The sequence below is a fragment of the Dromiciops gliroides genome, chromosome 4 (assembly GCF_019393635.1).
Source record: "Dromiciops gliroides isolate mDroGli1 chromosome 4, mDroGli1.pri, whole genome shotgun sequence".
Lineage (NCBI taxonomy): Eukaryota > Metazoa > Chordata > Mammalia > Microbiotheria > Microbiotheriidae > Dromiciops > Dromiciops gliroides.
The window spans coordinates 480421512-480449198 of record NC_057864.1 but is presented as its reverse complement, the minus strand read 5'-3'; the positions used below and the strand labels follow the sequence as shown (position 1 = coordinate 480449198).

Here is a 27687-nt window from a genome sequence, read left to right as displayed (position 1 = left end):
GGATCGTTGGGGAGTACCTGCTCTTGCGTCCTATGAATGTCTTGTTCTGGTTCTATTTGGCCTCAGTTCAGAGAATCTTCTTGTTTTTGTTTTGTTTGCGGAGCAACGGGGGTTAAGTGACTTGCCGAGGGTCACACAGCTATTAAGTGTCAAGTGTCTGAGGCCAGATTTGAACTCAGGTCCTCCTGAATCCAGGGCTGGTGCTTTATCCACTGCGCCACCTAGCCGCCTCCCCAGAGAATCTTCTTGAGAGGGGCTTGGTGTTCTTGCCTGTTCTCCTCAGAGGGCTCTTACCTGAGTTTGCCATTTTGGCAAATCTGAGGCTTCTCTGGGAATCGTAAGTCCTCTAGAGGATCTGGCCCCTTCCCCACACCCACTGGCCAGTTGGTGAGGTTGTTCTGAATTTACTTGGCTTTGCTTCCCCTCATTGAACTCTCTGCGGCATCAGTTAGCTCTGTCTCACAGAGCCCAAGCCTTGCCCTGGCAGAGGCTCAGAGGTCTCGAGGGAAGGAAGCCCCAGGTCTGGGAGTCAGGCTTCACCCTTTGGTTTGACTGCCTGTTTCACCTCTGCCTTGGCCTGAAGTCTTCCTCACCTCACAGGGGTTCTGTGAGGATTGGTCTGAACCTGTGGCTCCCGTAGCGTCAGGAACTGCTGGTGTGGAAATGTCCTGCACCCCAGGGCACATCAGTAATTTGTCTGTAACCTGGAATCTTAGAGTTCCCATTGAGTGACTTGCCCAAAACCCCACAGAAGAGACAAGGCTCTGGCTTGGGTCGTCCTGAATCTTTGGGCCGTGAGTGTGCTCCCTCCCAAATGAGATCACGGGTGGAAAACCGTTTGGCATTAAGACTCTTTTACAAAGGTGTTGCCTTTCTAGGCTTTCTGCCCGGCTGCTGCTTTGTGCTGGCCCAGCCTTCATCTGGGGACTTGTTCTGGGGCTATTAAAATCACCAGCCTGATTCTCCTGGCCATTGTTGCTTTTCAGCCTTTATGGGAAATTTAGCAGCATAATTGATATGAACCAGCTTTTTAGTGTCACGTAAAGGCATCCATTAACAGAAATAGATGCTTGACTGAAAAATCTGTGAAGGGAAATTTTCCTAAGGAATATCAGTTGGTGAATCTCTAGCTCCCACACTGCCACAACCAAAGCTGGGATGTGAGCTTATTTATCCATCACCTTCATTTCTCTGTAAAAGTCTAGTGCATGCAAACAGTCGAGAACCACAGGTCCTCTTCATTTAATGTGAGGGGTGCTAGATTCAAACTCTCTTCTGTTGGGGTTGACATTACTTAGCCACTTAGAATACCGCACTGGGCTGGGAGGAGCCCGTGTCGTGGCGCGCTCTTGGTTCATGGGCTTCTTCCACTTTGTGGCTCCACACTGCTTCTGTGCTCTGGTTCCCAGTTGATCCATTCCCCAGAGTGCCTGTTCTTATCACTCACTGGAGGACTGAGATTTTTTTTTTAACTCCCAAGTTTGTTTTTCTAGCTGCTGCTCAAAAACGTGCTGACCTTTAGCCAGCTCCTTCGATACCTGGGCTGATACCTACTTTTTTCTGCCTAGAGAGTCCCCTCTTTCCTCTGGTCTTTTTGTTGAACCGTACCCAGTGTTTTATTTTTCAGCAGTTTTCATTTTAGCCTTAGTTGTGCTGATGATAGCAGTCCCCTATCAGTAGACCCTTGCCTCGCGTTCTTGCCTTGTGCTCCTCGTGTGCTGTCCAGGTGTTTGTGAGGCTGTGTGTGCTTTGGGGTTCAGTCACGCTTGCCAAAGCCCACTTGACTCTGCTCAGCTATAACTCAAAAGTCTCCACTTCTTTGATGCTAAGGATTACCTCCCCACAACTTGGACATAGTTTCCTTTTCCTTGGTAAGGAATTTACATGTGTGCTTTAAAGGCCTTCTCCCCCTAATCTTGTACTTCTCTAATATTGCAATAAATCATGACCTCAGTGATGGAGTCACTCCCTCCAGAGATGTTAATTCCAGTTTGTTCGTGCCTCACCATCTTTTGTGACTCTGTCCCGCTGTGAATCCACCAGAGGGGAGGGGCTCATGCAATTGGAGACTTGCCATGATTTTTCTTCCTTTCAAGTATGGTCCCAGCAAGAAACCATGTCTGCTGTCTGAGGAACAACCTGCTTACTGCAATATGGAGAGTTTAGCACCGTTGGGTCGTCTGCTTGGCAGTGAACTCTTTGGCCGTAGCAGCCCATTAAACAGAGAAAAGTACCAAAAGGCCCTCAGTCCATCCCTGTCTCCCTGGCCCTTTCCTCTGCTGTAGTGACTGTGGCAAAGGGAGCACAGGTTGCTAAGAATCACAGTTTTTATTTCTTTAGACTGTCTATAAACATGAGCTTAGCTGTTGGTACGTGACCTGTGAGATTCTCATATGAACAATGAGCAAATACTACTGGAAAAACTGAATCATCTTCAACTTCAATGTTTAAAATACTTAAGATTTAATTTACAAGTCAGCAGAAATATTTTAGGCTGCTGTCTGGTGAGGGTTCACTTGTCAGTTCACAAACACATTTTGGGGGGAGAAAGGCAGTCAGCCACTCTACATAGGATCCTTTTTTCAAGACTCCATGTTTTTGCTGAGTATTTTCTTAACTCTTTCAGACTTTTTCCTCTCCCTCTTTATCCTTTTCCTTCCCACTTCAGATTAGCCAAGTGCCTTTTATTTATTTGTTTGATTTCTTTCAGAGTCTAGAGCAGATACAAGTAGACAGGGTTGGGAAGAATAGAGCTTAGAAGCCAAAAGCAAATTTCACTTATGCTTCAGGAATTACATCCTCCTTTTTAAGAGGAAGGAAAGAGTCTGGGTGAAATCTCCATGTCTGCTTTTCCCTAGAGAGCCTCCTTTCCACCTGACCAGGAGAGGTTGGGGTGAGTTTCCGGTCAGAGTTCAAGTTCACTTTAAGGACAACCAGAACAAACGGATCGATATCATCCATAACCTGAAGGTATTGTATGGGGATGGCACTACCATATAATGCACAGTGGGCCCCACATTGGACTCCCAGGACACATACTGTGGGCTCCGAGAATGGTCATGGGTGGAGGAGGTTGGTGGAAGGTTCTTGAGGACAGTGGGCTCCCTGCCCCTGAAGCTCTGGAGCAGAAAGGAAGACGGGCTCAATCATAGCTTGCCACGATGGGTCCACGAGGTTGGTGTGAATTCTCCAGGCTGGATCCAGTAGAAAGGCCTTCGAGGTAGGTGACTGTGGTGAGGCACTTCAGCACTTCATTCAAAGTGAAATGTCCGTCCTAGTCTCGTGTAATCTCAAAGGGCTCTCATGAAGGCTTGGGAAAGTGCGTTTCTCCAAAAGCCAAGCGCTCTAAATGACTGTCCTTACCCTGTTGGCTTTTTATAGGTTGGTGTCGTGCACGTTTTTCAAGAAATAAGTTTGTGTAAACTTAGAAATAACTTTGAATCATTCTTCTCTCCTTGGTTGTGGCCAGGCCGGGCAATGCTCTCTTGTGGAGCTGCTTCTGTTCCTACAGCAGTCACAGCTGTCAGATCTCAGAGAAGGCGTCAAAGCCCCCCTCAGTTTAGAGGGGGGCAACACAATTATTTGTCTTGGGATTTTAGGTCACTTCCTCGAGGACGTTAATTTTTTTAACCTAAGTATGTTTTCAGTAGCACCGAGACTTGGTGCTGTACGGTATCAGTAAGTGTCACATGCAGATACCCGAGTGGGCCGGCTCATCCTTGCCTTTCCCCTTGGGTGACTTTGTCCACCTGTGGTTTTGAGGGCTTTCCGTGCCTTCTCCTGACCTCCCAAGCATTCTGGCTGCCCATCCCACTCATCCTTCACCCTTGCCACATGACCTTCCCTTCTCTTCTTGTCATATACTGACTTGATGAATTCTTTTACTCTGTTCCTCTTTGGAATGCTCATCTTACCCACCATGGTCCACTCTATCTTGCTTTGAATTTTTTATCATTAAATCATCTATAATTCTTTAGAGGCTCTTCTATTCTCAGGCTTGCTGCCACACATCAGCAAACTTGGTAGAATATTGGCATTCAAAAGATTGACCTTTGCTTTCATGGAAGCTGGGGTCATTAAAAAAGCTTTCTCTTCCTTTCTACCTCTCGGCCCTGCTCACTGGGGATCTGTGATACTGTCTGTAGCAGATGGATATACAGATGGACCAATGCATATTGTAATCTGGGCAATAAACATTTTTCATCTACTTGGTCTTTCCTGGGTGTATGGTCAGGCCAAACTTCTTTTGGTCATTGCAGATGTCTACCAGGAGGTTTTAGAGCATAACTAGTTGTAATAATTAATTGTCAGCCCAGAAAGCACCTTAGTCAGCAAACACTTGATTTAGCTGCTACATGGAGAAGGACAACTGCTGAGGCAACCCCAGTTAGAACTTAAATTCGTTTGTAAAATCTTACCAAGAAGTCAGATAGATAGTTCTTAGTGATAGTCCTACATGAGGCAGAGTAGCAATGGTGCTCGGAAAGTCACCTGAAGGCAGTAAAGAACGGTAACGGAAGGAGCACAACAAACAAGAGAGAAAGGAAAAATGCTTGTAACCACTGTTACCACAAGCCCTTCCTGAGTTAGGGCTCTAAGGAGGGCCTCATTCACAAAACAACTGAGACCACTCCCTGTTATCCCCTCTTCATTTCACATCTTTCAGACACCGATTCTCCTCTGTCACCCTTGTCTCAAAAGAAGAGGGGTCGTTCCCCTGGCCAAAGCAGACCTCTCTGCCTGCACAATCCTGTCTCTTCCCACAGAGTGCCTTCTCTTTTCCTCTCCACCCTCTCACTTCTCTTCCATTTCTCCCCATATACTGGCTCCTTCCTCACTTACTACAAACGTGTTTATATCTCCCCAAGGCTTAATAAAACCCTCACATGAATTTCTCCATCCCTGCCACCTATAGTCGTGTATCTCTCCTTTTTGTGCTAAAACCCCTTGAGAAGGTTGTCAGCAATCAATGTTTCTGCTTCCTTTTCCTCTCACTTTCTTAACTTCTGTAGTCCAGCTTCTGACTTTATCACACAACTGAAACCACTCTCTTATAGTTCTTGTAATTGCCCAGTCTTGGGACCTTTCTCAGTTCTAATTCTCAATCTCGCTGCAACCTTGACACTGATGAGCACCTTCTTTTTGAGCATCTCTTCCCTCTCTTGGCTCTCTTCCTCTCTCTGACTATTCCTTCTCCATCTCTTTTGCTGTATCTTTGTCCAGGTCACCTCAGCTGATGATGGATTTCCCAGGGCTCTGCCTGAGCCCTCTTCTTTTCTTCCTCTGTACTGTTTTGTTTGGTGATGCCATTGCATTCACTTACCATTTCTCTGCTGCTTCTCACATCTGCTTATCCGTCCCATCTCTCTCTCCTGACCTCCAGTCTCATGTCTCCAGCTGTCTGTTAGACATTTCAAACTGCATGTCATAAACATCTTAAACTTTCTGTCCAGATTTGAACTCCTTTTCTTTCCTTCCAGATCTTTCCCTTGTGAACTTCCTTATTACTGCTGCAAATACAAGTCATCTCCCTTGATTGACTATTTCCTTTGGGGGGGGGGGGAATGTTCATTTCTATCTTAGTACAGTGCCTGGTATGTGACGGGGGCTTAATAAATACTTGTCACTTGATTCATTGATTCCTTTGAAGTCATGAACTTTGCCTTGTATATCTTTATGTTCCCTCACAGTTCCCAGCCCCCTGCTTAACACTAGCAAGGGTTCAGTAAATACTGCTTCCACTGTGATGTGAGTTGATTATAAGGGAATGTAAATGTCTGGAGTCCTTGAACCTTTCTGCATTGTTCTAAGCTGGGCAGTATAATAGAAAAGATCGGGAGGAAGGACAGTGCTGATGTGGTCTCTCAGGTACTCCCTTTCAGAAGGGGCAGGGATCATCCTGCTGGCCTTTTAGTAGACTTAGTCCAAAGAAGCAGTGCCCTCGGATGAACAAGTAACTGTCAGGAAACATCACACATATAAAAAAAGTAATAAATGATCACTTTACCCATTGCCTGGAAAAACAATCTGTTTTCTCGTTGATATTGGACTACAAGAAGCCTCATGCTTCAGTATTTAGTGGAGGCTGACCCTGAGTTTTCAAGACTACATTCAGGGGAGGCCTGGGAAACTTGAATTACCCTTCCCAAAAGGGATGAGCCTTCTGTTCATTCTTAGAAGCGAGGCTTTAAGAATCTAGGGAGGCAGCCCTACTTAGGGGAGAGGGAGGAGATAAAAGGGGTGTGTGAAGGAAAGTTCACTGGCTGAACCAAGATGGCAGGAAAAAAGGCGGTGACTTGCCTGAATTCTCCCAGATTCCCCTCTGAGTGACTTTAAAATAAAGAGCAAGTAGCATAAATGGGAAAAATAGTATAGAGGGAAATGCATAGTAATAATAACTGAAAAAAATTTATAGCAGGTTTCTCTGTTAAAGGCCTTGTTTCAGTCAAATTTATACCCATTTGGGGGGGGGGCAGGGCAGTGAGGGTTAAGTGACTTGCCCAGGGTCACACAGCTAGTAAGAGTCAAGTGTCTGAAGTCGGATTTGAACTCAGGTCCTCCAGAATGCAGGGCCGGTGCTTTATCCACTGCACTATTAAGCTGCCCCCTCTCAGTCAGTTTTATAAGAAATACGGGTCATTCCCCAATTAATAAATGGTCAGGGGCAGCTAGATGGCTCAGTGGATGGAGCACCAGCCCTGAGTTCAAATCCGACCTCAGACACTTAACACTTACTAGCTGTGTGACCCTGGGCAAGTCATTTAACCCCAGTTGCCTCACTAAAAACAAAAAACAAATAAATGGTCAAAGGACATGAACAGGCAGTTTTCAGACAAATTAATAAAGCCATTTATAATCATATAAAAATGCTCTAAATTACTATTAATGAGAGAAATGCAAATTAAAACAACTCTGAAGTGCCACCTGACACCTATCAGATTGGTAGATAATAGATAGATAAGAAAATGACAGATGTTGGAGGAGATGTAAGGAAAAATGAGACATTGATGTACTGTTGGTAGTGTTGCAAACAAATCCAACCATTCTGGAGAACAGTTTGAAACTGTGCTCAAAGGGCTATAAAACCATGTGTACCCTTTGACCCAGCAATACCCATGTACTAGGTCTGTATCCCAAAGAGATAATGACCTATCTGTACAAAAATATTTATAGGAGTTCTCTTTGTGGTGGCAAAGAATTGGAAATTGAAGGGATGCCCATCAATCAGGGAATGGCTGAAGAAGTCATGGTATAGGATTGTGATAAAATACTCTTGTGCTATAAGAAACGACAAGCAGGAACAGATCCAACCATTCTGGAGAGCAATTTGTAACTATGCCCAAAGGGCTATAAAACGGTTTATCATTTGATGCAATAATAGCACCGATAGGTTTATATCCCAAAAACATCCCCCCCCAAAAGAGAAAAAGATCTATTTGTACAAAAATATTTCCAGCAGCTCTTTCTGTGATGGCTAAGAATTGAAAATCAAAGGAATGCCCATCAATTGAGGAATGGCTAAACAAGCTGTGGTATATGATTATGGTGGAATATTATTGTTATAAGAAATGACAAGCAGGACGATTTCAGAAAAGCCTGGAAAGATTTATATGAACTGATGTATAGTGAAGTGAGCAGAACCAGGAGAATGTTGTGCAGTGACGGAAATATTGTTTGATGAAGAACTGTTAATGGCTTAACTATTCACAACAATACAGTAATCCAAGAAAATCCCAAAGGACTAATGATGAAGCAAACTCCACCTCCAAAGAAAGAACTGATATTAACTGAACAAGCCAAAAACCCCACAGCACCATATTGTCTTCAGGAGAGAGAGCGCATGGCTCCAAGCAGAGTTCAGAAGTTCTACATTACCTGGACAAACAGCTGCCAGACAGCCTTCCTCACTTAGCCTGTGTCCCAGAATGGTGTTTACCTCTTGATCCCAGTCTCTTTTCCTCTCCTGATAGAGGTGTTTCCTCTTCCACACTGATCAAAGTTAATTGGCTAGAATCATTCAAATCCATTGGCTGATGTAACCTAAGGGTGGTCCATATTAAAATGAGCTTTACCTGTGATCTAATGATGTAATAATGACTTAATGGGGAAGTGTGCAAAAAGACCATCTCTGAAGGGCAAGGCCAGCAATGTCCAGGTGTGGCTAATCTAATCTAATCAGTCCCCATTTCTGTTGATCCATCCATGTGCTCCTGGGCTGGTCCTAAAATGGATTAGCTAAAGTTTCTAAAAACTCAGCTTTCTGAAGTGGGGTCCTCCCCAAAACCCCCCATTAATCACTATTTTCTCACAATCCCCCATGCACTTCATTAAGAAACCATTTCCTTAATGAAGCAATAACTAATATTATAAATACTTTAGAAAGGGCTCATAACTGTGGGGCTTGTGATGATTAATAATGTGAAGGGGAATAAAAGAAGAGGGAAAAATATATTTGAGTGATGCATTGACAAAACTAAAGGGGGCAGTCCCCTTTAGAAGGTAGATATTACAAATAGTGTGTGCAACAGGAAAAAGGGAAATGTCCACTTAAGTCTCTGGAAGTCTTATCTCCAGATGGTTCTTGGGATGTCATCTCGGTGCAGCTCTGTATATCAGGCATGGTCTCAGGTGTGGTTGCACAAAAGCCTCTCTCAGTTTCTTTAGATGTTTTTCCTCAGCTGGAAAGTCTCCTACAAAATTGATCTTAACACAACTTTAAATAACTTTGCCAATAACCAGATCAGACAATGAGAGTTCTCAAAAACATGTTTAAAGAAATTCAGAATCTTTCAGAGATTTTACTATTATGTATTGGATCCAAGACAGTCCTAGGGGACTTATGATGAAAAATGCTCTCCACCTCCAGAGAGAGACTGATGGTGTCTGAATGCATATTGAAGCATACTTTTCAAAACTTACTTTCTCTTTCTCTCTTTTTTTCTTTTTCTTTTGTCTGTGTTTTCTTTCACAACATGACAAATATGGACATAGGTTTTGAGTGACTGCACATGTGTAACCCATATCAAATTGCTTGTCTTCTAAAGGAGAGGAAAGGCAAGTGAGGAAGGGAGAGTTTGGAACTCAAAATTATAAGAAACTAATATAAAAGTTGTTTTTATGTATAATTGAGAAACAAAAATATTAGATAGAAAAGAAAAACAACAAAAAAAGATGTGTCCATAGCACCAGTCAAGGCTGGTCTCACTGAGCTAGGCTTGCCTCGTGTGGGTTGCTGATGGCCAATACCAGCCCAATAGTGGATTGGGAGGCTCAGTCCTCATGGGCTGTGGGAAGAGGAAAATTTCAGCCACAGTAGTTCCTGAAGATCATGTCTGAAGTCTTAGAAGGGGCACCCACACAAACTCTCAGTTCCTTGCAGTATTCAGAAGATAGTAACCGAATGTTCCCCCATTTGCCATATTTCCCAGTGCTCTGGTTAGAAAAGGAGCACTTTTACTGTGTGTGGTAGATTTGCTGCCACCAGCTTTTTAAACATCCCCAGACTGTTGTGTGTGGAGTCCTGGATGTTTGCTGAAGTGTGTGGGTCCCTGAGCATGCGACACAATTCATTTCTGCTTTTTCTTCTCCCCACAGCTGGACAGAACTTATACTGGCCTGCAGACTCTGGGTGCTGAGACGGTATGTTCTTTCCTAAAGTGTTCTGTGTGGTGATGGGTGGACTGAAAATCACATGTCTGTTGCTTCTTTTGCACTTGTGGTACAATACAATGCTCGAAAAAGCACTGTTTGCTAAGGCATTTGCCATAACAACTGGAGAGGGGAAACAATCCATTTTTATTTAGGAAAATGTGACTGGGCTGGTGGGGAGGGTAGTATCCTAGTATTGAAATAGGAAAAAAAAATGGAGAGATGGTGCTATTTTTTGAATTCTGGCTTTCCTGCTTACCCCATACTAATGTGGGTACATTACCTCTCTGAGTTCCAGTTTGCTCATCCATAAAAGGAGACCTTTGGACTAGAAGGTCTCTTCTATCTCTTAATACCAGTGACCCTTACAAGTCAGGTAAGATGCCATTGACCTTTTTGTCAGAGTGGACACTCTTTGAGTTGTTTTTCCAGAAGCAGAACCGGTTTCACGAATTTCTTCTTAAGTATATACATATAAGTGTGTGTGTATATATATAGAGAGAGAGACAGAAAGACAGACAGATTGGATAGTTTCCTTTATAACCAGTCACAAGAATGTGACTTGTGGGGGCAGCTAGATGGCGCAGTGGATAAAGCACTGGCCCTGGATTCAGGAGTACCTGAGTTCAAATCCAGCCTCAGACACTTAACACTTACTAGCTGTGTGACCCTGGGCAAGTCACTTAACCCCAATTGCCTCACCAAAAAAAAAAAAAAAAAGAATGTGACTTGCAAGATTGAGATTAAATGGAGCCATCCAGTCTGTGAGTATGTTAGGGAATTTTTGTAAGGCTACCTTGGAGCATGTAGCAATCAAACTTCTGACTGTCAGCATATTAGCACAGTAATCTGTTCTGCAGAGCTAACTCTCTGACAGTATTCTCTTCTCAGAGACCAATTGCTTATAGCATAGAAATTGGCAGTGAAATATTTGGGGGTCCTATTCCTGGACCTAGAAGTGACTCACTGAACAGCAGGAGCTTAAGCATCTAATTCATTTTTCTTATCTCAGGGTGATTGTGAATACTACGTATGACGGTATTCATAAAAATATTTGAGTTGAATAAAATATAAATAATGGTGTTATATGAAATCTTTACTGCTGATTGAAGTTAGTCAGTGAATGAAGAAAGTAGATCTACTTGAGTAGCCTAATATCTTCAGTAATGTTTTATGGAGAACCTAGTATAGTGTAGTTTATGAAAACCTATCACTCACTGCAAACCTTTAAGCGCTATGTAAATATTTGTTGTTGTTAATTCTTTATGGGTTCATTTGTACCACTTTGTTAAGAAAGTGTCTGTGCCAACTTGATGTGGCTGTGGTTTCCTTGAGATCATAAATTCTTCACTGCCGGATGGTTTAAATGTGATCATTTCTGAAGGTGACAACTGAACCAGACGGCACAGAAAAGTTCTTTCCAATCTCAGAAGTTATTCTGTTATTGGAGGCCCTATTTCGAGGGTAGGCCTCCCCTTTGTATGTGAGACATGAAGATGTGGGTGCAGAACGGATGCCCTCTAAAAAGAGCCTAATTGGTGCCCCATCCAACCATAGGTCTGGCATTGTTCACATCTCAGGTGCAGGCTGGCCCCAGGACCTTTCAGGATGTTGGTGAATGACTCAAGTATGTGTCTTTGTGTCTTCCAGGTGGTTGATGTTGAGCTCCATCGGCATTCCCTTGGAGAAGACCACCTTTACCCTCAGTCCTCAGAGTCTGATGTCTCAGATGTCCCTTCATCTTTGCCTTTGCCCATCCCAGCCCCAGTGAAAGCTTCTTCCCCCAGAAAGCCTTCACACGAGCCTGTGCCTGATGCTGCTGTGGAGAAAGGTAACATAACGTGTGTTCGTCCATGTGCTGTAGCCTCCTCACTGATCCATACATGGTTCTAGTCATGCCATTCCACTGCTCAGATGCCTGTGGTAAACACCAAACTCTTCGTTCTTCATGGCCTGGCCCCTGGCTGACTTCTTAGTCATCTCTTCCTCTTCTCCCTTCCACTGTAGCCAAACTGAACCACTTGTGAAGAATCCCCCCTCTGCCCAGAGAAATCACCTTGAGTCCTTGAGATAATAATAGAAGTAGAGATCTCTAACATTCGTACACTGACTTTATCATCCCTACTAGATTGTGTTCTGTGTGTGGGCAACAACAAGGTCTTCTTCACATGAATTCTTCCAGTGTCTAGCATGCTTCACACAATTGGTATTTATTAAGTAGTTTTTAGTGGACAAATGAATGTGTCTGCTTTAGCATTATATCTAGGGCACTCAAACTTTGTGTGGCTGATGGGTAGCATTTCACAGGTGTCAGGAAGACTGCCTTCTTAAACATAGACTGATCTGCACCCAGTCAAAGAGCATCAGGCCGAGGCTTATCATAGAAAATTTCCGGGGTAGAGGGCAGGACAGTGCGTGTGTCACCCACATCCCCAGAAGGTCATTCAGGTGGCTCAGAACTGCAGGGGTGACCAGGGTCTGACTCCTGACAGATCAGGGCTTCTCTTTCCCTTTTCCCTTCCTCCAGCCTGTTTGCATCCCAGTGGAAGTTTTAGGCAGGGATTTAGCTGAGTTTCTATTTTCACAGACCAGAGTTCTGACTGTCAGGTCTGCCATCATGGTCCCACAAAACTGACCTCCAGCACCACTCCCTGTAGTCCACCAGGATGTCCTCCTTCATTGCTGCCCAAAAGGGAAAGGAAGAGCCCGGCACATGTCTGCAAAGGGCTTCTGAGTCCAGCTCCATGTTGATTGTGCTCTGGGCCAGACCACAGTCTTGCCTCCGCTGTCCAGAATGCTCTGCCACCCCAGAGTGGGAATGGTGTCTCATGTGGTGGGCCACAGAAGAGCAGCTCTGGCTTGAGGTCTGGTCTTTTGCTCCTGTTTGAGTTGTGCTTAATCTCATTGAGGCTCTGAAGTTGAACATCAGCACAGGTGTGGCACATAGCATCCCTACCAGCATCTTTTCTTCAGACCACTACACCTTCTCCAACAGCCTGGGGTTTCAATTCGGTGTGGATGCTTTGACAGTTTCTGACCCTTTGACTTTTTTAATGAGGGATTCATCAGATGTGGTTAGAAACGAAGTTGTTTGAGTAGATTGTAATCAATCAAACAAGCATTTATTAAGCACTGACTGTTGCCAGCCACTGCTACACACAAGGAGCTCCTCATGAGCAGGGACTGATTTCATTCTTTGTGTATCTCTAGTAACCAGCAAAATTCCTTTCATGGAATGTTTACTTCATAGACATTGGTTGAGATTTCTAAAACAAGAATGAATATTTTCTCTTTAAATTCCCTACTGAGTTAAAGCAGTTTTTTTACCATAAATAAAAATAGAAGAGAGTGAATTTGTACCTTATATGTGGGTTGCTATTAATTTGTTTTCTTATGTGTAGAGTAGAACATGGTAGTAAGCTTTAGTTAGCTCTTCACTCCCTCAAAATAGTAACTTTCAGGGTGGGGCGTGGTGTGGTGTTACAAGGCAGTGACTTGCCCAGGGTCACACAGCTGGTAAGTATCAACAAGTGTCTGAGGCTGGGTTTGAACTCAGGTTCTTGACTCTAGGACAAGTGCTCTATCCACTGTGCCACCTAGCTGCCCCCAGAGTAGTAACTTGTTTTTTGGGTGGTGGGGGGGGGTTAAGTGACTTGCCCAGGATCACACAGCTAGTAAGTGTCAAGTGTCTGAGGTCAGATTTGAACTCAGGTCCTCCTAAATCCAGGGCCAGTGCTTCATCCACTACACCACCTAGCTGCCCCCAGAGGAGTAACTTTTAAAAATGTTTTATTTATTCCCTTTTGTCTTTAAATCTCCCCTCTCCCCTCTAGAGTGAACCTTATTTTTTTTTTAACTAAGAAAAACAAGTTAAAAATACCTGATACTGAAACCATATCTGACCATTTAGACAATATTTTGCCTTAGCAGTCCCTCAGTTCTCCAGGACATAGGACATTCACTGGTTTTTCCATGAGAGTGCTACTTTTTAGTAGCAAGTGGAAAAGATTGCTGCTTTCATTTCCTACTAGTGAATATCTTAAAGCTCACAAGGAGTTTGTTTTCCTCACTCATCTTGTTCTCTTTGGTTGGGTGGTGAGGCACTGTATGTCATTATTTCATGTTTTACCTGTTTCATTCAGGTTTCCAAGCAAAAACTGAAGCTGAGAGACCCACAGCATTTTACTCTTTGCCATCATCAGTGGAACGGACACCCACAAAATTGGTGTCCTCCCAGAGGGTGACCTTTGGTTCTCATGGCAATTCAGCATTTCAGCCAATAGCAGCCAGTTGCAAAATTGTGCCACAAGGTCAAGTTCCTAATCCTGAGTCTCCTGGAAAATCTTTTCAACCGATCACTATGAGCTGCAAGATTGTCTCAGGTAGGTCAGAGTTCATATTCTTGTTGATGACAATGGTGATGGAGGTGATGATGGCAACAACGTGCATTCATATTGCAGTTTTTGGTTGACAGTGGTCTTTCCTCATAGCAGCCCGCTGAGGGTAGGTATTATTTACCTGTTTGTTAACCCAGTTTTACAGAATGAGAAAACGGATGCAGAGGAAGATGAAGGACAGTGTGGTGAGATGGAAGTAGGTCTCGAACCCAGGCCTTCTCATTCAAATCCAGTTATCTTTTAGCTAACCTTGCTGCTTTTGTAGCCTGTGTTCTTCCCATTAGGCAGATTGTAGGAGAAGCCATCTGAAAATTGTTTTCTCTATGTACTTACACTTAATGAGAGGAAAGGGTGATTTTTATGTTTGATGTTCTACCTGTTACTTCTTTTTACTTATCAAGGCTAACTGATTTAGTCATCTCTGTTGGCCAGGGACTTATTTTCTAGTTCAAAGATTATTCAGACTTTACTTCTCCCACATTTGCCAATTAGGACCATTATTCAAATGTAAGTAGAAAGAGAAGAGGTAAAATTCAGATCCTGAGACTTTGCGTGTTTGGATAGATGGTTGAGACCAGTGGCAAAAAGTAGGTATTGGAATCCTCTGGAGTCAAGTCAGCGAGCATTGATTAAGCCCCTACTGTTTGCCAAGCACTGCGCTACATACTGGGGATACAAAGAAAAGCCAACAGTTATTGCCCTTGAAGAGTTCAGCACCTAGTGGGAAGAGACAGCGCGCACACAACCGTTTGCCAGGAATGTCTCAGAGGAAAGAAGCAAATATTAAGGAGAACTGGGAAAGGCTTCTTGCAGAAAGTGGGGTCTTGGCTGAGACTTTAAGGCTACCAGGAGGTGCAAGTGAGGAAGGAGCCAGTTCCAACTTTTGGGGAAAGTCATTGCAAATTCCTGCAGTGCCTTTGTGAGGAAGAGCCAAGAGGCTGGTGTCACTGGGTCATAGGCCATGAGGGGAGGCCGGTTTTAGCCTGGAAAGGTAGGAGGGGACCAGGTTATGAAGGACTCCAAGAGGCGACTAGAGGATTTTGTCTTTGATCCTGGAGGCCAGGCTTTGTCCACAGTAACTCTTGTTCGAAGAGTTCTGCTTTTTGGTTTGACCCCAAGTTCTCAAAAGCTTTGCTAGCAGAGTACCCATTTTACCAGGTTTTACCAGTCTGGAAAGACTTCAAGGGCAGTCCTATGATAGACTGGCATCACTAAACAGAAAGGGACTCCTCACCTTGAGCCTAGGACAACCCATAGAACAGAGCATAAAGTAAAATGGCCCTGCATCTGCAGCCTCCTTGTGTTTCTTTTATGATAATGGCAAGGTGGTGCAAAGGGGGCATAGGGTGCTAAGAATCAATGTTTAGACTGACTCGAAACTTTAAAATAGCTGCTGGTTTTCTAAATGTGAGATACTTGTGATCAACATTAGAAACCACCCTGGTTGAACTGAATCCCATCATTCTTGACATTCTTGCTCTAACCCAAGGACTCTTCATCTTTTTTTGTGCCCTGAAACCTTTGGCAGGCTGGCGATGTCTATATACTCCTTCTCAGAGTCATATTTTCTTAAATGCATAAAATAAAATACATAAGATTACAAAAGAAACATTATGTTGAAATAGTTATCAGAGTGATTTTTAAAAACAAGTTCATGGGGGCAGCTAGGTGGCGCAGTGGATAAAACACTGGCCCTGGGGGCAGCTAGATGGCACAGTGGTAAAGCCCTGGCCCTGGATTCAGGAGTACCTGAGTTCAAATCTGGCCTCAGACACTTGACACTTACTACCTGTGTGACCCTGGGCAAGTCGCTTAACCCCCCCCCCCCCCCCAAAAAAAAAAGCAAGTTCATGGAGCCCAGGTTAAGAATCTCTTCTATAAATGAATCCTGAAGAAAAGAAGGAAATTTCCTCTAAGTGGAAGAATGTCTCATAGGTTAGCCTTGGAGAAGTAAATAATGCAGTTGTCTGAATTTTTAATACATGTCCAAGGCAACACAAAACGTTCAGTTCTTTCTTTTTTTTTTAAATCTTAAAAGTATTTTATTATTTCCCAGTTATATGTAAACATAGTTTACAACATTTGTTTTTATAAGATTTTGAGTTTCAAATTTTTTTCTACCTCTCCCCTCTGCAAGGCAGAAAACAATATGATATAGGTTATATATGTACAATCACATTAAACATATTTCTGCATTAGTCATCTTGTGCAAGAAGAATCAGAACAAAAGGGAAAAACCTCAAGAAACAAAAAAAGTAGAAATGGTTTGGTTCAATCTGCATTCAGAATCCACAGTTCTTTTTTCTGGATGCGGAAAACATTTTGCATCATGAGTCCTTTGGAATTGTCTTGGATCATTGTATTGCTGAGAAGAGCTAAGTTTGTCACGGTTGATCATCACACAATGTTACTGTTACTGTGTACAGTGTTCTGGTTCTACTCACTTCATTCAGTGCCAGTCCACTTAAGTCTTTCCAGGTTTTTCTGAAGTCAGCCTGCTCATCGTTTCTTACAGAATAATAGTATTCCATTACATTCATATACCACAACTTGTTCAGCCATTCCCCAATTGATGGGCATCTCCCTCGACTTCCACTTCTTTGACACCACAAAGAGCTGCTATAACTATTTTTGTACATATGGGTCCTTTTCCCTGTTTATGGTCTCCCTGGGATACACCTAGTAGTGGTACCACCGGGTCAAAGAAGAAACATCATTTCATGGGATATATGACCAATAATACCTGCAAAAAGACCACCTGGGAAATAATACAGCTTATGTACCACTTCTGTACCGGACTTCTGTGACGGGCTAGCCCTCCAAGTGAAATGGGCATAAACTTTGTTAGTGACTTCACTGCAAAGGTAGGAATAGGTGAGGACAGCAAGAATTCTCTTAGAAAATAGGGTTTTAGGAACCAGAAACCAAAGACTTAGGTAGCAGCTGTGGCCTCTTGGGTCCTTTCTTCAAGAAGAAATTAGTAGGGAGTAGCATCATAAAACATGAACTTGCTTCTATTTTAACAGATAGGAAACAGTGCATTCATATTGTATGTGTGTTCTTTCAAATCTAAATTGTGGTTTCTAATCTGCCCCCCGCCCCAGTCTTGGGGGAAGCTGGCTAAAATCACCAATAAATTCAACAAGAGTTTAGGCTTTTAAAGATTTATTAAAATATATATTATAAGTTAGTGAAGAGAGAGAGAGATTGAGAACAGATTCCTTATAGCATGGAAATCCTAGCTCAGGTCTTTTTTTTTTTTTTTTTTTGGTGAGGCAATTGGGTTTAAGTGACTTGCCCAGGGTAAGACACTTGAGAACTAGTAAATATCAAGTGTCTGAGGTCACATTTGAACTCAGGTCCTCCTGAATCCAGGGCCGGTGCTCTATCCACTGTGCCACCTAGCTGCCCCCTAGCTCAGATCTAATTCAATATAGCCAGAGAGAAAGAAATTAATTTCCTTTCCTAGCAGCCCATGTGAAATCTCTCACCACTACCACGACAGTATTCGAACGACTAAGAGGGCCCCCCCCCCTCCATCTGCTGCCACGCTTGTTTCCTGGATGAAAAGAGGCCTATCCACAGCTTCTCCCGGAAGCCGTCTGTGAAGCAGTTAAGCAGGGCCGTCCACACACACACACACACACACACACACACACACACACACACACACACACACACACACAGCTCCAAGCTAATTGGCTGGTAGCTCTGATTGACAAGTCCCACAGGGGGTTCTATAGATGTAACTTCCAGAAGCTACAGTCACATGGTCTCTAAATCACATGCTTTCTCCTCAAGGCGGAGCTTCCCTACACATATGAGTCATCACTGAATCAGTTTTCAGTGACCCCAGACTTGTTAGAGCCAAGGCCAAAATGAGGACAAAGATAGGAGGAAGAATAGAAAGGAGAAAAGATCATGTGGAATGTAGTTGGAATAACTCGGGCCTTATTCAGGCAAGTTATTGTTGGAAAATAGATTACAGTTAGAAGGGCATAGATACAGATGAATAATTTCATGCAGACATTTGAACAATTAACTCATACATAATAATGAAAACAAAAGAACTTGAAAGGTCTTTCAGTGATCAACCTCCTAACCTCCCTGCCAGCTTGAGGGACATGGCTGCCATTGTTAATACCAGACTTGAAAATACTGAAGTTTACAGGTATTAAAATTTGTAGAAAGTTCATGCAGAAACACAACGGAAGATCATGAGGCCTACAGCCTCAAAAAATAGAGAACCTGTGGAGAATAAAACTTTTTAAAGAAAGATTGGTGAGAGAACCAACTAAGCAAAGTGAGTCCAGAGGCATTTATGGACAAATGGAATGGTTGGCAAAAGATTTTACTAGACTTTAAAAAACAGCCCAAACCATCTAGAATATGAAAATCAAACTCTTCAGACCATTGATATCCCAATCTAAGATGCGCTTGCAGAGGAAGTAGAAATGGTCCCATAGAAAATAAAGGGGGGCAGCGAGGTGGCGCAGTGGATAAAGCACCAGCCCTGAATTCAGGACTCCCTGAGTTCAAATCCGGCCTCAGACACTTGACACTTAACTAGCTGTGTGACCCTGGGCAAGTCACTTAACCCTCATTGCCGTGCAAAAAAAAAAAAGAAAAGAAAGGGAGAAGCAGTGTGTATAGAGGAGATCCAGGCTTCAGGGAGCATGATGCAGAGGGAGATAGCCCTGGGACAGCTTTCTGATCGGAAATAGCAGGCATAAAACAGACAAATGCTCAGTGCTGTCATGGCTGAGAACCAGGGCAGACCAGAAGCAGAAGGTTCCCGTGAATGCGTCTTGGCTGATGACATCACGCTCCATGCATCAGACGCAACAACAGGCTCCTCAAGGGCTCCCATAACCACCTGAGCATCCACACAGGACATGGGAAGTGGTTAGAGAACAGCCCTTTCCAGATTATAATGTGTAGTAGCTCCTTTGTTCATCGGAGATTGTCTTCCATGTATCCAGTGTAGAGCTTGTACACACCTGCTTTCGTCTCATCTCCCCCGTTAGCCTGTGAGCTCTTCCAGGGCAGGGACTGGTCTTTGCTTTTCTGTGTATCTCCAGCTCTTAGCGCAGTTCCTGGTGCTATGTCGTGCTTTCACTTGGACGACGGTACAAAGAGGCAGTGAGCTGGGTTGAGAACTAAACATGAGGCAGCTGAGCTGGATGACCTTGGAGAAATGGCAGAGCTCCTTCATGAGCTCAAAGTTCTCAGGGTTTCTTTTTCACACCAGTATTCCACTAGTGGCCTTGTGTATCTTTAGTGCCAGAACATCATTGTTGCCACAGAAAATTAGCGTCCCACAGAGGGCAGAGGAGACGCCCAGGCTCAGGGGGAGCAGGGTATGGTATATGATAAAGGAAGAACTTCAGCAAAGAGCAAGAGGAAAGTGTGCCAAGAAAGTAAAGTCTGATGGGAAGGGAAGATGGGCTGAATAGCAAGAGCCGGTGGAGAGTCCCAGTGTTTGATGGTGTCCTCGGGATATCAGGAGAAAGTGAGGACTCCCTCCCATATTAGAGAAATACAGGGAAGACATGGGCAAGAGTTCCCTAGGAAGGACAGGCCTGGAAGGGCTGCATCATTAGAAGTTAGTCAAGTCAATAAGCACTTATTAAGGGCCTACTGTTGTGCCCCATAGTATGCTCAGTGCTGCAACCAAGTTGGTGAGATCACACATCTGTATTGAGCACAAACTCTTTTTTTTTTTTTTACCCTTTCCCCTGAATAACTGAAAGCTTTAAATAGTGAAAGATTGTTAAAGGTCCATTGATTTTGTTTAAAAATGGCTCAAACTAGGGGGGGCAGGTAGGTGGCACAGTGGATAAAGCACTGACCCGGCATTCAGGAGGACCTGAGTTCAAATCCAGCCTCCGACACTTGACACTTAGTAGCTGTGTGACCTTGAACAAGTCACTTAACCCTCATTGCCCTGCCCCATCAAAACAAGAAAAGGCTCAAACTATAGGGACTTAGCCTGGGATTTCACAGGAATTGGTAACACTGGATGAAACCCCCCCCTCCCCCTGCAGTGCAAGGTCATCGCCTTCTCTTTCACTGAGTGTGGCCTTGGGCCCCTGGAGGGTCACACAAAACCAGGTGGTGGCCAAGGCCAGATTGGAACCTGGATCTTTGTGCCCACAACTTCACGCTGCCATTTTGCTCTAAAAACTGAATTTCGTCTTAATGTCATAGACCACCGGAAGGGAGCTCAAAGGTTATGTAGTCCATCCTCATTTACAGAAAAGGAAACTGAGGCCTGGAGAGGGAAAGTTACATACTCAAGATCACATAGTAAGCCTTAATCTTGTAGTAGTTTTGACTTAATTTTCATTTAGATGGAAAACTTGCTTACTCCATCGCTTCCTCACATTGACAGAATGCCTGACTTAGCACGTGCACTTTCTGGCTCTCCATGTGAGCAGGCCACAAAGCTTGGAGACGGTTCTGGAAGGGGCTAGTTCTGAGGCTAAAAGGGAATACAGAAGATTTCCTGTACACAACTGAGGGGACTCTTGGTCTGGGAAGTTGACAGCTTGAAGGAGTTACAGGATTTATATCTGAAAAAATGATGGAGAGTAGATTGAGCTTATTTAAATCCTTGACAGCTTAGACCAAGAGTTGTCCCCTTAAATTCTGAAAGGGTTGGGGTAACTTAAGTTACCTGAAAGGAGGAAGGAGGTGTGATTTCACATGGCAGGCAGTCAGTTAAAAACTGCTTAGCTCTGAGACTGGGGCCAAGCTGGAAATAACAGGTCTGAAGCTGAGAAAAATTCCTGGGAGATAAATCCAAGGATACTTAGGGGTATTAGTGTTAGTGAACTCTAATGATTTGTGCTCTCCCCCAAACCATTGCACTGCGCCACAGTCAACAAGCAAAGCCATTCTTCTTAGTGCCATGGTTGAAGCATTTGTAGTCATTGGCTCAAGGTTAGGCTGGCTTGAGAAGAGATGCACACCTCAGACTCAGTGGGGTCCCACTGACCTTCTAGCACATAAAAAGTCAAGAATCACCTGCCGGTGTTGTCAGGAGGTGATTAGGTGTAGAGGGAGGCCTGCTGGCCCTGATCAGAGCAGAACCCATCCTCCTAGCTGCCCACATACCCATGCCAGTGTTGCTTCCACGTTTTTGGCTCTCCATCCTCTTCTTGGTAGTCCTCTTGTGCGGCTGTTGGATTTTACCTCTCCCTGTTCTAGAAGGGTTAGACGTTGTTATTTTATTTCCTTTTTTTTAAATAAAAGTGTTTTACTATTTTCCAGTTACATGTAGAAATAGTTTTCAACATTTGTTTATATAATATTTGAAATTTCAAATTTTTCTCCCTCCCTCTCCCCTTCCCCTAGACAGCAGGTACTCTGATATAGGTTTTATTTATATATATATATATATATATATATATATATATATATATACACACACACACACACACACACATACAATAACATCAAACACATTTCTGCATTAGTCATGTTATATGAGAAGAATCAGAGCAAAAAAGAAAAACAGCAGCACCCAAAACAAATAGTATGATCCAATCAGCATCCATATTCCACAGTTCCTTTTTTTTTTCTTTTTCCTGGATTTGGAGAGACTTTTCCATCATGTGTGCTTTGGAACTTTTTTGTACCATTGTATTGGTGAGAAGAATCTAGTCTATCACTGTTGATCAACACATAATGTTGATGATACTGTGTATAGTGTTCTTCTGGTTCTGCTCATCTCACTCATCATCAGTTCATGCAAGTCCTTCCAGGTTTCTCTGAACTCCTCGTGCTCATCATTTCTTAAAGCACAATAGAATTCCATTACATTCATATACCACATCTTGTTCAGCCATTCCCCAGTTGATGGGCAACCCTTCAATTTCCAATTCCTTGCCACCACAAAAAGAGCAGCTATAAGTATTTTTGTACATGTGGGTCCTTTTCCCTTTTTTATGATCTCTGGGAAAAAGACCCAAAAGTGGTATCGCTGGGTCAAAGGGTATGCATAGCTTTATAGCCCTTTGGGCATAATTCCAAATTACTTTCCAGAATGGTTGGATCAGTTCACAGCTCCACCAACAATGGTATCAAACCTGGAGCTTTACTATAAAGCAGCAGTCATCAAAACTATCTGGTACTGGCTAAAAAATAGAGTGGAGGATCAGTGGAATAGGCTAGGCACAGGAAATACAGTAGTAAATGACACTAGTAATGTAGTGTTTGATAAACCCAAAGACTCCAGCTTCTGGGATAGGAACTCAGTATTTGACAAAAACTGCTGGGAAAACTGGAAGATAGTATGGCAGAAATTAGGCATAGACCAACATATTACACCTTATACTAAAATAAGGTCAAAATGGATACATGATTTAGACATAAGAGGTGATACCATAGGTAAATTAGGAGAGAAAGAAATAGTCTACCTATCAGATCTTTGGAAAGGAAAACAGTTTATGACCAAACAAGAGATAGAGAATATTATAAAATGCAAAATGGATGATTTTGATTACATTAAATTAAAATAATTTTGTACAAACAGAAGCAATGCATCCAAAATTAGAAGGGAGGCATAAAGCTGGGAAACAATTTTTGTGGCCAGTACTTCTGATAAAGGCCTCATTTCTAAAATATATAGGGAACTAAATCAAATTTATAAGAATCCAAGTCATTCCCCAATTGAGAAATGGTCAAAGGATATGAACAGGCAGTTTTCTGATGAAGAAACCAAAGCTATCTATTCCCCTATGAAAAAATGCTCTAAATCTCTAATGATTAGAGAGATGCAAATTAAAACAACTCTGAGGTACCACCTGACACCTATCAGATTGGCTAAAATGACAAAAAAGGAAAATAATAAATGTTGGAGAAGCTGTGGGAAAATTGGAACACTAATGCATTGTTGGTGGAGCTGTGAACTGATCCAACCAGTCTGGAGAGCAATTTGGAATTATGCCCAAAGGGCGATAAAGCTATGCATACCCTTTGACCCAGCGATACCACTTTTGGGTCTTTTTCCCAGAGATCATAAAAAAGGGAAAAGGACCCACATGTACAAAAATATTTATAGCTGCTCTTTACGTGGTGGCAAGGAATTGGAAGTTGAGGGGGTGCCCATCAATTGGGGAATGGCTGGACAAGTTGTGGTATATGAATACAATGGAATACTATTGTGCTGTAAGAAATGATGAGCAGGAGGAGTTCAGAGAAACCTGGAGGGTCTTTCGTGAGCTGATGATGAGTGAAATGAGCAGAACCAAAAGAACATTGTACACAGTATCATCAACATTGTGTATTGATCTACTGTGATGGACTATATTCTTCTCACCAATGCAATGGTACAGAAGAGTTCCAGGGAACTCATGATAGAAGAGGATCTCCAAATCCAGGAAAAAAAAAAAAACTGTGGAGTATAGATGCTGAATGAACCATACTATTTCTTTTGTCTTTGGTGCTGTTGTTTTTCTATTTTGAGGTTTTTTGTCTTTGCTCTGATTTTTCTCTTATAACATGACTAATGCAGAAATATGTTTAATGTTATTATGTGTGTTTGTGTGTGTGTGTATATATATATGTGTGTGTGTGTGTGTGTATATATATATATATAACCTATATCAGATTACCTGCTGTCTAGGGAAGGGGGGAGGGAGGGAGAAAAATCTGAAATTGGAAAGCTTGTATAAACAAAAGTGGAAAACTATCTTTACATGCAATGGGGAAAAAAAATACTTTTTTACAAATAAAAAAAAAATTTACCTATGGTATCACCTCTTATGTCTAAATCATGTACCCATTTTGACCTTAGGTCAAAGGGTGTAAGATGTTGGTCTATGCCTAATTTCTGCCATACTATCTTCCAGTTTTCCCAGCAGTTTTTGTCAAATACTGAATTCCTATCCCAGAAGCATGAGTCCTTGGGTTTATCAAACAGTATATTACTAACCTCATTTACTACTGTGTCTCCTGTGCCTAGCCTATTCCATTGATCCTCCACTCTATTTCTTAGCCAGTATCAAGTGATTTTGATTACTGCTGCTTTATAGTAGAGCTTCAGATTTGGTACAGCTAACCCACCTTCCTGTGCATTTTTTTTTATTATTTCCCTTGATATTCTTGACTTTTTGTTTTTTCCAGATGAAGTTTGTTATTTTTTTTTCTAGCTCTATAAAATAATTTTTAGGTAGTCTGATTGGTATGGCACTGATATTTCCCTCTTTTTTATTAATAAAGATTCCCCAATCTCTACTCCAAGTCCATCTCCTTTACCTTGGACCCCAACTTGCACTCCAGTTCACATGAAGCAAGGGACTGCCAACTCTGTTATTAATAATTCTTACATTCTCCTGGACAAGCCTGGGCAGGTCATTGGAGCCCCAGCTCCCAGTGTGGGTGTGTGGTATGATTTGGCTTAAATAATTGATGGTATGCTTTATTTTTTCTGCTGAAGGTGAAGTCTTGGCGTGAAATGGTCACTAGAAGTCCAGTGGGGAGATAGAAAATGCTATCTTCTGACAGAAACAAGGGAAGGTGGGACAGCAGCATTGCAGTGCTAGGTCCCAGACAGTAGCAGAAACAAGAGAAAATATTTGTCTAAGAGGATGCTTCAGAAAACTACCATTTCGGGCATATTGTGATGCTAAAAAGGTTTTTTTCTCCTATACCCTGGAAGATAAAAAGGAAAAATTTTCCCAACCACAGTTTGTTCTCACATTCTTTTACCCCAGGACATGTGAGTGCTTGTGTCTCGGTGCTCCAGAGATTGTTAGCTCTTTCAGAATTCTGAGGCTGGTGATGTTAGGGAAATGCTGCCCACACCAGTGGGCAAAAGTCCTGCACGTGTCAAATGATAACCCAAATGAGAAAGCATTGCAGCCTTAATGATGATGATTGAATCCAAACAGTATTTACTAATAAGCACATACGATTTGCAAGGTGAGAAAGCTTGTGGTGTGGTGGGGGCCCCTTTAGAGTCAGCAAGGTCTGGGTTCGAGTCCTACCACTAGCAGATACTGGTTGTGTGGCCAGGAGCACTTAAAGTCTTGGCACACTGGTGTGAGTTGTAAATGAGATTACATTCCTAAGAGTCTCCACTTGGGTAGTGCTCCACACTGATGAAATCATCGGACTGGACCAAAAGGAAAATGAGCAGTGCACTACACCAGGCAGGGACGTGAAGATGAGCAAAGCAATGGCCCTTGTCCTCAGGAGCCTATAGTTTAATAACTTGTTTGTGGCTCACAGCCACATCCCTTATTTGATTCCTCATATTTAAATGAGTTTTCATTAGTGACATCTTTACCTGAATTTTCAGTAAGAAAGACTTCGTGCCTCTTGTTAGAAGACAGGCAAATGAAAATGAAATATATAAGGCCTAACTCAGAGTATCAGGACGCTATCAAACCATCCAGAATTGAGGTCACCATGCACCTCAGAGCATATCCTTGACCAGCACTTCTTAGCAGTGACATTGTGAATATGTTCTTTTCCATTTCACTTTTCATTCAAACTGTTGACTTTTTTCTCATGACTCTCCTGCATGGCTCTCCTTTCTCTTTCCAGGCTTTCCTCCCTCTCTCTACATCTTCCTTCTCTCTCTCCTACTTTCTCTTCAAAGTCGCTTTTGAGCGCTGCCATGGCCTGAGACCAGTCCATATTTTTCTGGGAAGCTTCGGATGTAGGGGCCCTGAGGTTGCTGTCTTCTTCTGAGGGTGCCCCTTGATCTTCCTTGTCGCTGAAGAAACTTTCTCTAGTTCTGAACTTTCTTTGCTGATCTTTTACTTGACATTAAACTCTCCACTGGGGGGCCCTGCTTCTCAGCTACACTCCTGTTCCCAGCTTCAGAGGGTCCCAGGTGTTTTGGTTTGAGGGAGAGCAGGTTTTACTCTCACCTGGCCTGTTCTCTGGTCCGAAGATAACCTCAAGCCTACTTACTAAACAACCAACCAGCAAAGCTTTCTGTGGTGTGATCCTTAGCTTCGATGAGCCTGCACCTCTCCCCAACCTGGGTCTCCCGCCACTCAGGTTCCCCGCTGGGGTGGGACAACCAAATTCCTCCCTTGGTCCTGCTAATACCCCTGCACTTCTCCCCGCCCCCCCTCCCCTGGCCAGCAGTTCAGCCCTCTCACCCAACCACACACTCGGTTCCAGAAGGCGCTGGTGCTGTAGCTGATTCAGAGGCTCTGGGGTAAATTCCTCTGGTGCAGCATGCCTGGGGTCTCTGTCAGCATGATTGAGGGGTTGGACTTTGCTCGTAACCCAGCACAGCCCCCCTGTAATCTATCTATAGCTAGAAAATAATCTCAGCCTGTATTTTTCTGGGTTTTTCTGTTCCAGGGGTTCTTTTATTGCTGTTTTGGGGTAATTATATTAGGAGCTCTGTGTGTTTAATGTCTTTCCTCCGCCATCTTGGCTCCACACCCCTACCCCCACCCCATTGTGAATATGTTCTAACCAAACCTTACCCAACGTCTCCCATTTCCCTGAGATCAGCTTGGCTCCATCCATCCCCATTCACACCTCAGTTTGTCATTCCTGCTCAGGGGGAGTTTGCTGCTTCTTCCTCACCCACAATTAGAATGTTTTCCTCCCTTCCCAGCATTGCAAGGATGTGTGCAGCCTCTTGCTTATGTTTGCAGTGCTGGCTGCAGAGGCAAGGAAACCTCAGGGAATATGGGAACCGATAAAAATGGCATGCCTGTTAGCGCACTGCCCACGGCAGGAGGCTGCCTCTCATTATAGGAGCTCCGAAGAATCTGGTAGTGTTTCTGGAAGACTGGGGAGTGAGTAGTGTGACTGCCACAGACTCATATTGCTCTAAGTGGAACGGAGAGGAGGCGAGCCGTCATGTGCCCATTTACAAGGGAGGTCGTAAAATCCAGGCAGACTCCCAGTCACCTCTCCAGCCAGAGATCCTCAGTGTCACAGTCAGGACCACAGCATCTGTCATCTAACTCAGCAGAACTCCCATCACACATCAAGGCCAGAAGCAAATGTTCATGTTCCACAGATGGAGACAAGAAAAACTGAAATGTTTTGATCAGTGGGTTCTGCTTGACTTGTAGCCATTCCAAGTCATTGTGACCACATGAGTCACTTGATAGATGTCTGTTGACTTGAACTGAATCTCTCTGTTTCTCTGGTTTTTTGAAGAGAGGATGGGGTTCCACATCACTTCCTCTCCTTCCCTCAGATGTTGTCCAAGGCTTCAGGCCCTTTCATGCCTTTTACTTGGGAAGATGTCGTACCTTCTTCAGCCATGGAGAATAGATTTATTTTTGAGGAATAATGCCCAGACTCATATTAAAAGCTTTTAAACTGAGAATTGGGGTATCCCTCTCCCCATTTCCCTTCTAGTTTCTCCCTGGCTTTTTCATCTTCCCTGCTTCTTTGTGCCAGTCTACTTTTACAGCCCAAGGCTGAGCAGCTCCTGCCCCCAGCTTGCTCCCCTCTCTTGCTGAAAGTTTCTGTCCTACCTCTCTGCCCTCCTAACGCTGGGATCTAGAACTGGAAATTGTAGAGATCGTCTGGTCCCAGTCCATCATTTTATAGATGAAGCTGAGTCCCAGAGAGGTGGAATAACGGACCAAGGCCAGAGAGTCCATCATGTCACACATGAGGTCTGCATCCAGCCCAGACACTGCACACT

General features: G+C 43.4%; 1 protein-coding gene across 1 annotated transcript in view; it reads left to right on the top strand.

The window, feature by feature from the left end:
• YEATS2 (YEATS domain containing 2) overlaps positions 1-27687 on the top strand; it is a 113254-nt gene that overhangs the window by 32344 nt on the left and 53223 nt on the right. The window contains 4 exon segments of the mRNA XM_044001216.1: positions 2859-2970; positions 9595-9639; positions 11299-11479; positions 13791-14030. Of these exon segments, the coding sequence (XP_043857151.1) occupies positions 2859-2970; positions 9595-9639; positions 11299-11479; positions 13791-14030 (578 nt within the window).